Source organism: Kryptolebias marmoratus, linkage group LG4, assembly GCF_001649575.2.
Source record: "Kryptolebias marmoratus isolate JLee-2015 linkage group LG4, ASM164957v2, whole genome shotgun sequence".
NCBI classification, from domain to species: Eukaryota; Metazoa; Chordata; class Actinopteri; order Cyprinodontiformes; family Rivulidae; genus Kryptolebias; species Kryptolebias marmoratus.
The window spans coordinates 30,404,193-30,416,622 of NC_051433.1; the positions used below are offsets into that span (position 1 = coordinate 30,404,193).

Below are 12,430 nucleotides of genomic sequence, written 5' to 3' on the forward strand. Positions count from 1 at the left end.
AATCATCAAAATTAAACGAAATAAACATTTGAAATATATGAGTTTGTATGTAATGTATGAATATAATATACAAGTTTCACTTTTTAAATGGAATTACTGAAATCAATCTACTTTTTCATGATATTCTAATTTTATGACCAGCACCTGTATTTTCTGCCACCATCTGTGTCGTTGTGATTCCCTCCACTTACCTGTCGTTGTTGATGTCAGTGACTGCCACTGAGTAGCCAAAGTAAGAGCCCATCTGGAAAACATTTCAAACAAGCCTGAGTAGCCTGTAATCACACCACAGTGCACACATCCCTTTCTTTCCCTTCATTCTCTTCTCTTTGCCCTTCCCTTCTTTAGTCTCCTCCACCACCACCACTCCAGAAGCTTTTCCTCTAAAACCCCTCGAGTCACCTGTTCCCTGTTTGTGGAGCTCAGAGTTAAAGCTTCTGTAAGCTTAAAGAGACGTAGGGTGTCAGACGACTGGGGAGCTAAACTATTTTTTTTTTCACTTTAGTTCATGAAGAACCCTAAGTCTGAAAAAAATGAGAGGTTGTGTCAAATGTTAATAAAAACAAAATGCATTGATTTCACAAACCCATATGTTATTTACTATGGAACAAAGTAAACATATTAAATGTTTAAACTAAGAAATAGAAAACTTTTTTGGAAAAAAAAGAGAAAATGATTGGAATTTATTGACATCTCTTTAGAGTTTTTCCAGGTCCATGTTTCCCACTGTGCATCATCTCTGTAAACATCTAGGAACTGAGGAGAGCAGCTGCTGAGGTTTTGGAGGGAATGACGTCCTGTTTTTGTCTGATGGAGGATTTTAGATGTTCAACAGGCCTGTCTCTTCTTTTTAGGATTTTTAATTTCAAATTGCCCCAAATGTTTTCAGCAGGTGAGAGGTCTGGACTGCAGGCAGGTCAGTTCAGCACCTGGACTCTTCTACTGAGCAGCCATGTTGTTTTAATGGATGCAGGCTGAGGTTTAATGTTGTCCTGCTGAAATATGCAAGGCCTCCTGTGAAAAAGATGTCTGGATGGGAGTATATGTTGTTCTAAAACTTGTATATACTGTTCTGCATCGATGGTGCCTTTCTAGATGTGTAAGCTGTCCATGCCAGAGGCACTAATGCACCCCCATACCATCAGAGAGGCAGGCTTTTGGTGCCTCTCCTCTTCAGTATGGAGGACTATGGAGTCTGTGGTTTCTAAAAAGAATTTCAGATTTAAATCTGTCTGACCACAGATCAGTTCTACTCTTTGCCTCAGTCCAGTTTAAATGAGCTTTGGTCCAGAGAAGATGGCAGCGTTTCTGAGTGGTGTTCACATCTGGCTTCTTCTTTGCAGTAGATTTATTATAGTATTGTCTGATTAATCCTGTATTCTGACTCTCTTTAAAATGATCAGCTGTGAAGTTGGGTCAAGAACTAAGACAATTATGGGAAAATAAACTGAATATTTGGGTTGTCTTCAGCAACCGTTTTTGAATATAAAGCAAACTGAAACTCAAGACAAACTTCAAATCCAGTGAATTTCCTGGTAGCAGTGCTCTAATATCCAAACAAACAGTTTCTGAGGGGCCTCATTACTGTGAATGTTTATCTGAAGGATAATGAGGAAGGCGGAAAATAGCAAAAAGATTGATCAGTACTGAATTATATAAACAACCATAAATAACAAGAGTTCAGTGAGTCCTCTTGTTTTATCTAATTTGGTCACAGTGCAAGTTAATACTAAGCAGATTAGTTAAATATTCAAATGTTTTATGCTGGCAATAGTTTATGTGGTTATATTAGCACCACACACAATTACCATCGCTAGTCTAGAGCTAACAAGATCAAAGCAGACATTATAAATAATAATTTTAATATTAATCGATATGATCAGAGTGCAGTTCTCCTCCTGAACAAAAGGGGGCACTAATGAGGAAACAATATATCTAAACAGCACCAGAAGAGTTGTAGTAAACTAAAAGAATTAACTACAGCTGATGGGTTCTTCATACTCAAACATTACTACGCATCTTTTCAACCTTTCTAATTTATATATATATATTTTTTGGCTGTAGAAACAAACCTGGTTGCAGACTTTTTATCTAACAATTAAATGTGTCAAATTTTATGGGTGCAAAGACAAAGTATCTGGATTTAATCCCCAAACTGCATCAGCACACGGCTGCTCTACTGATCCAATCGCATCTTACAAGTGTGTGTGTGTGTGTGTGTGTAGGTGTGTATGTGTGTGTATGTGTGTGTGTGTGTGGCCATGTATTTGATACATTGTGGGGACAATTTTCCTAACATATACTACCTTGTGAGGACCAACTGCTCCTCGTGGGGACCAAAGCCTGGTCCCCACGAGGAGAAATGATGTTTTTGGGTTAGGGGTTCGGTTTAGGACTAAGGTTTGGTTTAGGGTTAGCTATGTACTGGTAATGGTTAGGGTTAGGGTAAGGGTCAGGGTTAGGCTGTAGTTAGGCTGTAGAAATGAATGGAAGTCAATGGAAAGTCCCTGCAAAGATAGAGACATAACATGTGTGTGTGTGTGTGTGTGTGCCTGTGAATCAGTTTGAATCAGTAAATTGTTCTTGCACCAGATCGGAGTTTGTGCCAAAGTCAAGATTCAACACATTTTGATGACTATCTTAGATAGATGACATTTACTGATTGGCCTTTTTTAATGAATGTGAATGTTTTTCTATGGTGCCCTGAGATGACTTTTGCTGTAAATTGGCACTACATAAATAACCTGAATTTAATCAAATTAAAATTTTTCCATCCATAATAATACAGTTGAGATACATTGAAAGTACACATATAATCCTTACAAATGGCACTACCTAGTGGGGGCTATGGGGTGCAGTGGGCACCCCAATAAACTGGATGGTTCCCCTGCTGACCCTGTGGACAGACAGTCTTACATGCACGTAATATTCCCTCCTACATTTGTTTAAACACTGTGTGCCTTTCTCTGTTGTGAATGCTGTGTTCGAATGTGTGTGTATTTTCCCATTTTCAGTCATTTTAAACCGTGCACTTGGAGGGACTGGCACACAAGCTGCTGCATTAGGAGCTCAGGACTCGTCAATGCGTAGCACTAAGCCCAACTTTGTATCACACACGGACAGAGCAGAGCGTGCAGATGAATACCGTGGCAGGATCCTCACCTGGGATCGAAGAGTTCAGTTTAAATGTCAAAACATGACTAATGAGGTCCAACAAGTGCACCAGCTGTGTTGACTCTTAAAATCACTGATTTGTTTTATTTGTTTGTCTTTTTATTGGTGTGCTTCTCCAAGTTTCCTTATTTGTGCATTAAATATTGTTACATCTCATTTTTAAAGTTGGACGGTCTGATTATGTGACGGTTGTTGGCGAGAGAGTTTAAAGCCCACATCAACAGCATTTCTGCTTGTATGAAGCTAACCAGGCCTCTCTCCTTACCTGTCAGATTGTTTGTTTGTGTAGTCCCTCACCAGTTCTCCTCCCACACAGAAAGGTTACATCATAGCATAAGGGGCCTTGTGTGTTCTTAAAAATAAAACTAAAGTTCAGTGGAAGGAGGAAGCTTCCATACCACGGTATTTTTCTAATAGCTTTTATATGAAAACAGAATAATAAAACATCACAAATTCTGTTATGACTTTTGGTTTTGGAGTGCCATCACTCCCATTTGGCCACCTTTTTAAACATTTGGGCAGGCACTCCCCATCCAATGAGACAGAGAGGTCCATCAGGGGTCCCAGGCCTGGCTGCCATTACTCATGATGACAGCTACATGGTGCTGATGTTGTGAACACTGACTCTGATTATCCAGAGGGTTTTTGTTTCTGTAGGACTTTCTTCTTATCCATCTTGGCCTAAATGGTCTTTGAATTGTTGGAGCAAATTTCTTGTTTATTTGTATTTTTTTTCTGAACATCGTCCCTTAGTCTCAGTGGCAGCTGAACCGAACTTACCTCCAATATATCTCTGCCCTGGCCTTGTTGGCACATGCTTAAGGATTGAACAGTTCATATATTATCAAGTGTCAGAGCCTTGATGTTTCTAGAATTGCCTTTCAAAATGAAATCTAAACATTACAGGCTTGTTTGACTCCCTAGACTAACAAGAGCTGATGCACAATGACCCTGAAGTGTGTTTTCACAGCTGACAGCAAAGACCAAGCACCTGCAGGGGCACCAGCGTTTGCACACTCAGAGAAATTTTCATATTAACACTCATATCATTCAATTTGTAAAAAATAAGAATCAATGGCAAATTTCAACATAAAAACGCTAAAATTTCAGAAACGGCTGTGGCTCAGGGGTTAGAGCAGTCGTCCTCCAATGAAAGAGTTGGAGGTTTGATTCCTGGCAGCAGTCACATGTCAGTGTCCCTGGGCAAGACACTGAACCCCTCACTGCCTCTGATGTGAGCCCCTTCGATGTATGAATGGAGTTTAAAGCACTGATCAGTCTCCACAGAATGATTTTCACAGATTAGCTGTGTACAGATTCAGTGCTGTATGAATGTGTGAGTTATACAAGTACAATCCATTTACCATCACTTAAGAGACACTTTATTGGACTGAATCAGACTTCCATAAGTACAGTGGTGTCCAATCCTGGTCCTGGAGGGACACGATTCTGCATGTTGGAGCCACTCACACCTGAACGAAGAAAGCCAGCCACCGGGCCGTGAGTAAAATCAGCTGATTGAGTTTATGAATGAAAACGAAACTGCGCTGCTGTTAAGAAGCAATAATATTTTCTGTAACATTTCAGTTCTAGAATGTGTGTATGTGATCCTTTTGTTTGTGAAATGTTTGTTACCTTTTGGGTGTGTCCTTGTAGCGGCCATCTTGGAACCTACCAAAGAGGAGGCCCGCCTCAAACCCAGCTCTTTTATAGAAAGGCCCATGTTTGCCGGACTTTGATTGGCTGGGCAGTTAATTGAGAAGGTGGGGACAACAGTATATAAGAGGACTGCTGGCTGAGCCAAGGGGGAGAGGAGAAAGCTTGAGATGTCATTTTGTCTTGTCTGTGAACCATGCTGTGCTGAAGGAGGCCTAATAAACCACCTTTGTTTATGCTACAGCCAACTTTGAGGAGTTTTTCTTCCACACCACACCTCTCAGTGTAACAGTGGTGTCAGAAGTGGGATCATTTATGCCTGTGAATGAAGGAAGACAACAGGCTAAATGAGAGGAGTAGGACGTGGAAGAACTCGTGGGACAAAGAAAAGCCCCCTTTCTGAGATGGAAGAAGGACAAAGCGGAGGACCAGCAGAGCCGGATTCACTACCTGAAGGAGCCATGGCTGGTGAAGACATTTTTGAACCGGTTGTGCGACCTAAGCAGACCACAGTTGGTGCTGTGAGTAAAGAACATTCTGAATCTGACATCTTTGATGAAATAAGAGAATTTATGCGACGTTCTAAACGAACAGAAGCAATACTGTTTGACCAGATTAAACAGTTGCGCAGTAACATGCCAAAACTGCGAAGTGATGTTTATGCTGAACATGAGCTGTCTATCGAGACTGGCATTTCTACAGAAGCAGCTTTCTCAAAGCGAGAGACTAGGACACTGTCTCAGCTGTCTGCAACAGAGGAAGTCCAAGGAGCCTCTGATTACCAAGCTGAACCTCATTCTCCATCTCAGCCCCAGCGGCATATAGCACAAGGAGCTCCTGCACAAAGAGTGGAACCAACCCGTGGAGGTGATCCGAGAATACCTAACTTTAAGGAGGGTGAGGATCCTGAAAGTTTTTTCATACGTTTTGAACGCATTGCTAAAACATGGGGATGGCAACCAGCTGAATGGGCTGCTAGAGTGGTCACATTATTGACTGGAAAAGCCCTTGAGGCATATGCTGGAATGGATGAGGACCAGTCTGACTCTTATGACTCTATTAAAGCTGCTGTGTTGTCTAAGTTTAATGTAACAGAAGAGACCTACAGATTTCGGTTTCGAAGCATCAGTGTTCCAGTGGGAGAGAGTGTACGTGAAACCTACGGTCGGATAAAGGGACTCTACAAGCGATGGATGCGGCCTGACAGTCGGAGTAAAGAAGAGATTGGGGAAACAATCATTTTGGAGCAGTATCTACGTGTGCTCCAATCAGACGTCCGCACATGGGTGAAGGAGAACAATCCAAAGACTGGAGAAGAAGCGGCAGACCTGGCTGAACGTTACCTGGCTGCTCACAGAGAACCTTTTAAGTCAAGAGAGACTGAGAGACCAAGGTCTATGGAGGTAAAACCTCCAGGTGCAACTAATGTTGACAATTTGGACAAGAGGGGTGGTAAGAGGTATACACAGTCTGGACTAAAGTATGATCTCATTTGTTACTATTGTCAGCAGCCTGGTCACAAAGCTTCTTTATGTCCATTAAGAAAAAGTAAGTCAGTAGAGTTATGTGTGGTACCTTCCAAAGAACATAATTATGAACTTTCTGATGACATGATTCCACATAAACATGTAGTTGATGTGGTGATAAATGGCAAAGCTGTAAAAGCTCTTGCAGACACGGGTAGCTCACAAACTCTGGTGAAATCATCTTTGTTGAGTAATGTACTGCCTAACTTTAACAAACCGGTAAACATTACTTGTGTTCATGGATGTCAGAAAGAGTATCCAACTGCTGATGTCACTATTGATGTTGAAGGACAAGCTTTTATGTTGACTGTTGGAGTTTTGAATCAGTTAGCATATGATGTTATCCTAGGAGAAGATTTACCAATCCTAGACAGTTTGGTTCAAGAAAACTCTGTGGCTTATTCCTGTGCTGTCACCACACGTTCCATGAAAAAGGGTTTAGAACCTCTGCCAGATGTAGATGATGATCTGTATGAAGTAGGAAGTAAAATCAGGAAATCAAAACGACAGCGTAGACAGGAGAAAAATAGGAACAAAAGCAGGTCAAAACACCCTGAACCTGCATTGCCATTAACTCCATGTATTGATTTCCAGTGGAAAATTCCTAATAACTTTAAAGAGAGACAAGAAAACGATCCATCTTTGAAACCTCTCTTTAATAAAGCACATAAAGATGGTGGAAAAGAGAGTGCTGCTGAGTTTAAAAGTTTAGCAGGAGAGCCTTTCATTATAAGGGATAATCTTTTGTATCTGGCAGACATTGATGAACCCAGACTTGTTGTGCCAAAAGAATACCGTTCAGTAATTCTGCATTTGGGTCACACTATACCATGGTCAGGGCACTTAGGACAGGCAAAAACTTATAATCGTGTTGCCCAACGTTTTTATTGGCCAGGATTATATAAAGATGTAGTTGAATACTGCAAAACATGTCATGACTGTCAGTTGGTGGCCCCTACTAAAGTTTCAGACCGTGCCCAGTTGCAGACATTACCTATAATGAGTGTTCCTTACGAGAGAATCGCCATGGATATCATAGGTCCTTTACCTAAGAGCAGTAATGGCTATAAATATGCATTTGTCATCTGTGATTATGCAACCAGATATCCAGATATTTATCCATTACGTTCTTTGCAGGTCAAACACATTGTCCGGTGTTTAGTAGACCTTTTCTCCAGAGTTGGTATCCCAAAGGAGATTCTGACAGATCAGGGTACCAATTTCATGTCACAAGTGATGAAAACTCTTTATGATCAACTGGGTGTAAAAGGTATTCGTACTACTCCATACCATCCAGAAACTGATGGTTTGGTAGAACGATTTAATGGTACATTAAAGCAAATGTTGAGAAAGTTTATTGATGATGCTGGCAAAAACTGGGATAAATGGTTGCCTTTCCTTTTGTTTGCTTACAGAGAAGTACCACAAGCCTCAACTGGTTTTTCTCCTTTTGAGTTGCTTTATGGGAGACAGGTTAGAGGCCCTTTGGACATGCTGAAGGAGAACTGGGTGGCTGGAGTGGCATCAGGGTCCAGTGAAGCGGCTTCACCAACAAACATCATCTCCTACATACTTCAGATGAGAGACAACCTGGAAAAGTACAGAGAACAAGTTAAAGATCATATGGAGAAGGCTCAACATAAGCAAAAGGTATGGTACGACAGACATGCCCGTGAAAGAGAGCTGAAGACTGGCCAGAAAGTCTTAGTACTCTTGCCCAGTGGGCCAAGTAAGCTGCTTGCTAAATGGCAAGGACCCTACACTGTGGTTAGAAGAGCAGGACCAGTGACTTATGAAATTATCTGTCCAGAAAAACAAAAGTCAAAGCAACTGCTTCATGTAAATCTATTAAAGGAGTATCATGAAAGAAATGTTCCAGAAATGGATGTGAAGCAGATCCTGATGGTACAAGATGTTCAGCCAGAAGACAGTGCTGTGTTGAAAGATGGGGAAGCTGAAATGAGTCCATGCAGAGAATTGACCAAATCTGAAAAGGCTCCTAAGCATCTGACTCCTGATCAGTGGCAACAGCTGGGTGAGATTAAACAGTCTTTTCCATCCCTGTTTGCAGATGTACCTGGGCGAACTGAAATTATAACACACAAAATAACTTTGAAAGATACAACACCTGTTCGTCTTAAGCCTTACCGGATTCCAGAAAGAATGATGGATCCACTGAAAAAAGAGGTCCAGATGATGCTGGAAATGGGAGTTATAGAGCCATCAAGAAGTGAATGGTCAAATCCCATTGTGTTGGTTCCTAAAAAAGACTCAAATCAACTACGTTTTTGTTCTGATTTAAGAAAGTTAAACAGCATTTCCTGTTTTGATTCTTATCCCATGCCACGCATTGACGAGCTACTGGAAAGACTGGGGAAAGCCAAATACATTACAACCTTAGATCTATGTAAGGGTTACTGGCAAGTGCCTTTAGATCCATCCTGTAAGGAATACACAGCCTTTCAGATTCCAGGAATGGGTTTATTTCATTACACGGTTCTACCATTTGGTCTTCATGGAGCACCAGCTACCTTTCAAAGGTTGATGGACATTATTCTTAGTGACTGTTCAAAGTTTGCTGCTGCCTACCTGGATGATGTTGTGATCTACAGTGAAACTTGGGAGAATCACCTACAACATCTAAAGGTGGTAATGGCAAGGATCCAGAATGCTGGTCTCACTCTGAATGTGAATAAGTGTGCATGGGCACAAGAAGAAGTAAAATATCTGGGCTACCTTGTTGGCCATGGACAGATAAAGCCACAACTTGAAAAAGTAAAAGCTATTCAAACAATTCCCAGACCTCAAACAAAGAAGCAAGTGAGATCATTTTTGGGCTTAGTTGGGTGGTATAGAAGATTTATACCCCATTTCTCAACTTTGGCAGCCCCTCTGACTGAGTTGACAAAAAGGTCTACTTCTAAAATTATGTGGAAGGAGGACTGTGAACATGCATTTCAATCTTTAAAGAAACTGATTTGTCAAGCTCCTGTTTTACAGAGTCCTAACTTTTCCAAGCCGTTTATTGTTCAAGTGGACGCTTCAAATGTTGGTCTTGGAGCAGTGCTAGCTCAGGGAGAAGCTGGTGAAGAGAAACCTGTCCTTTTCTTAAGTAAAAAGCTTTTTGACCGGGAGAAAAAGTACTCCACAGTAGAAAAGGAAGGACTTGCAATAAAGTGGGCTTTGGACTCTTTAAAATATTATCTCCTAGGAAGGGAGTTTACTCTGCAAACTGATCACAGACCTCTGAAGTGGATGCATTCCAAGCAGCATCAGAATGCCCGTATATTACGTTGGTGTCTTGCCCTTCAGCCATACCAGTTCACCATACAGCATTGTCCAGGTAAGAAAAATCTTATTGCTGACTACCTTTCTCGTTTACCTGAGTTTTGTAAACCAGAGGGGGAGGAAGTGAGTAAATGTTAAGAAGCAATAATATTTTCTGTAACATTTCAGTTCTAGAATGTGTGTATGTGATCCTTTTGTTTGTGAAATGTTTGTTACCTTTTGGGTGTGTCCTTGTAGCGGCCATCTTGGAACCTACCAAAGAGGAGGCCCGCCTCAAACCCAGCTCTTTTATAGAAAGGCCCATGTTTGCCGGACTTTGATTGGCTGGGCAGTTAATTGAGAAGGTGGGGACAACAGTATATAAGAGGACTGCTGGCTGAGCCAAGGGGGAGAGGAGAAAGCTTGAGATGTCATTTTGTCTTGTCTGTGAACCATGCTGTGCTGAAGGAGGCCTAATAAACCACCTTTGTTTATGCTACAGCCAACTTTGAGGAGTTTTTCTTCCACACCACACCTCTCAGTGTAACAGTGGTGTCAGAAGTGGGATCATTTATGCCTGTGAATGAAGGAAGACAACAGGCTAAATGAGAGGAGTAGGACGTGGAAGAACTCGTGGGACAAAGAAAAGCCCCCTTTCTGAGATGGAAGAAGGACAAAGCGGAGGACCAGCAGAGCCGGATTCACTACCTGAAGGAGCCATGGCTGGTGAAGACATTTTTGAACCGGTTGTGCGACCTAAGCAGACCACAGTTGGTGCTGTGAGTAAAGAACATTCTGAATCTGACATCTTTGATGAAATAAGAGAATTTATGCGACGTTCTAAACGAACAGAAGCAATACTGTTTGACCAGATTAAACAGTTGCGCAGTAACATGCCAAAACTGCGAAGTGATGTTTATGCTGAACATGAGCTGTCTATCGAGACTGGCATTTCTACAGAAGCAGCTTTCTCAAAGCGAGAGACTAGGACACTGTCTCAGCTGTCTGCAACAGAGGAAGTCCAAGGAGCCTCTGATTACCAAGCTGAACCTCATTCTCCATCTCAGCCCCAGCGGCATATAGCACAAGGAGCTCCTGCACAAAGAGTGGAACCAACCCGTGGAGGTGATCCGAGAATACCTAACTTTAAGGAGGGTGAGGATCCTGAAAGTTTTTTCATACGTTTTGAACGCATTGCTAAAACATGGGGATGGCAACCAGCTGAATGGGCTGCTAGAGTGGTCACATTATTGACTGGAAAAGCCCTTGAGGCATATGCTGGAATGGATGAGGACCAGTCTGACTCTTATGACTCTATTAAAGCTGCTGTGTTGTCTAAGTTTAATGTAACAGAAGAGACCTACAGATTTCGGTTTCGAAGCATCAGTGTTCCAGTGGGAGAGAGTGTACGTGAAACCTACGGTCGGATAAAGGGACTCTACAAGCGATGGATGCGGCCTGACAGTCGGAGTAAAGAAGAGATTGGGGAAACAATCATTTTGGAGCAGTATCTACGTGTGCTCCAATCAGACGTCCGCACATGGGTGAAGGAGAACAATCCAAAGACTGGAGAAGAAGCGGCAGACCTGGCTGAACGTTACCTGGCTGCTCACAGAGAACCTTTTAAGTCAAGAGAGACTGAGAGACCAAGGTCTATGGAGGTAAAACCTCCAGGTGCAACTAATGTTGACAATTTGGACAAGAGGGGTGGTAAGAGGTATACACAGTCTGGACTAAAGTATGATCTCATTTGTTACTATTGTCAGCAGCCTGGTCACAAAGCTTCTTTATGTCCATTAAGAAAAAGTAAGTCAGTAGAGTTATGTGTGGTACCTTCCAAAGAACATAATTATGAACTTTCTGATGACATGATTCCACATAAACATGTAGTTGATGTGGTGATAAATGGCAAAGCTGTAAAAGCTCTTGCAGACACGGGTAGCTCACAAACTCTGGTGAAATCATCTTTGTTGAGTAATGTACTGCCTAACTTTAACAAACCGGTAAACATTACTTGTGTTCATGGATGTCAGAAAGAGTATCCAACTGCTGATGTCACTATTGATGTTGAAGGACAAGCTTTTATGTTGACTGTTGGAGTTTTGAATCAGTTAGCATATGATGTTATCCTAGGAGAAGATTTACCAATCCTAGACAGTTTGGTTCAAGAAAACTCTGTGGCTTATTCCTGTGCTGTCACCACACGTTCCATGAAAAAGGGTTTAGAACCTCTGCCAGATGTAGATGATGATCTGTATGAAGTAGGAAGTAAAATCAGGAAATCAAAACGACAGCGTAGACAGGAGAAAAATAGGAACAAAAGCAGGTCAAAACACCCTGAACCTGCATTGCCATTAACTCCATGTATTGATTTCCAGTGGAAAATTCCTAATAACTTTAAAGAGAGACAAGAAAACGATCCATCTTTGAAACCTCTCTTTAATAAAGCACATAAAGATGGTGGAAAAGAGAGTGCTGCTGAGTTTAAAAGTTTAGCAGGAGAGCCTTTCATTATAAGGGATAATCTTTTGTATCTGGCAGACATTGATGAACCCAGACTTGTTGTGCCAAAAGAATACCGTTCAGTAATTCTGCATTTGGGTCACACTATACCATGGTCAGGGCACTTAGGACAGGCAAAAACTTATAATCGTGTTGCCCAACGTTTTTATTGGCCAGGATTATATAAAGATGTAGTTGAATACTGCAAAACATGTCATGACTGTCAGTTGGTGGCCCCTACTAAAGTTTCAGACCGTGCCCAGTTGCAGACATTACCTATAATGAGTGTTCCTTACGAGAGAATC

General features: G+C 41.6%; 1 protein-coding gene across 1 annotated transcript in view; it reads right to left on the reverse strand.

The window, feature by feature from the left end:
• Positions 1 to 12,430, reverse strand: part of LOC108246081 (integrin alpha-5) — a 71,585-nt gene that overhangs the window by 34,428 nt on the left and 24,727 nt on the right. The window contains exon 11 of the mRNA XM_017433435.3: positions 192 to 244. Coding sequence (XP_017288924.1) covers positions 192 to 244 — 53 coding nt within the window. The remainder of the gene's footprint in view (positions 1 to 191; positions 245 to 12,430) is intronic.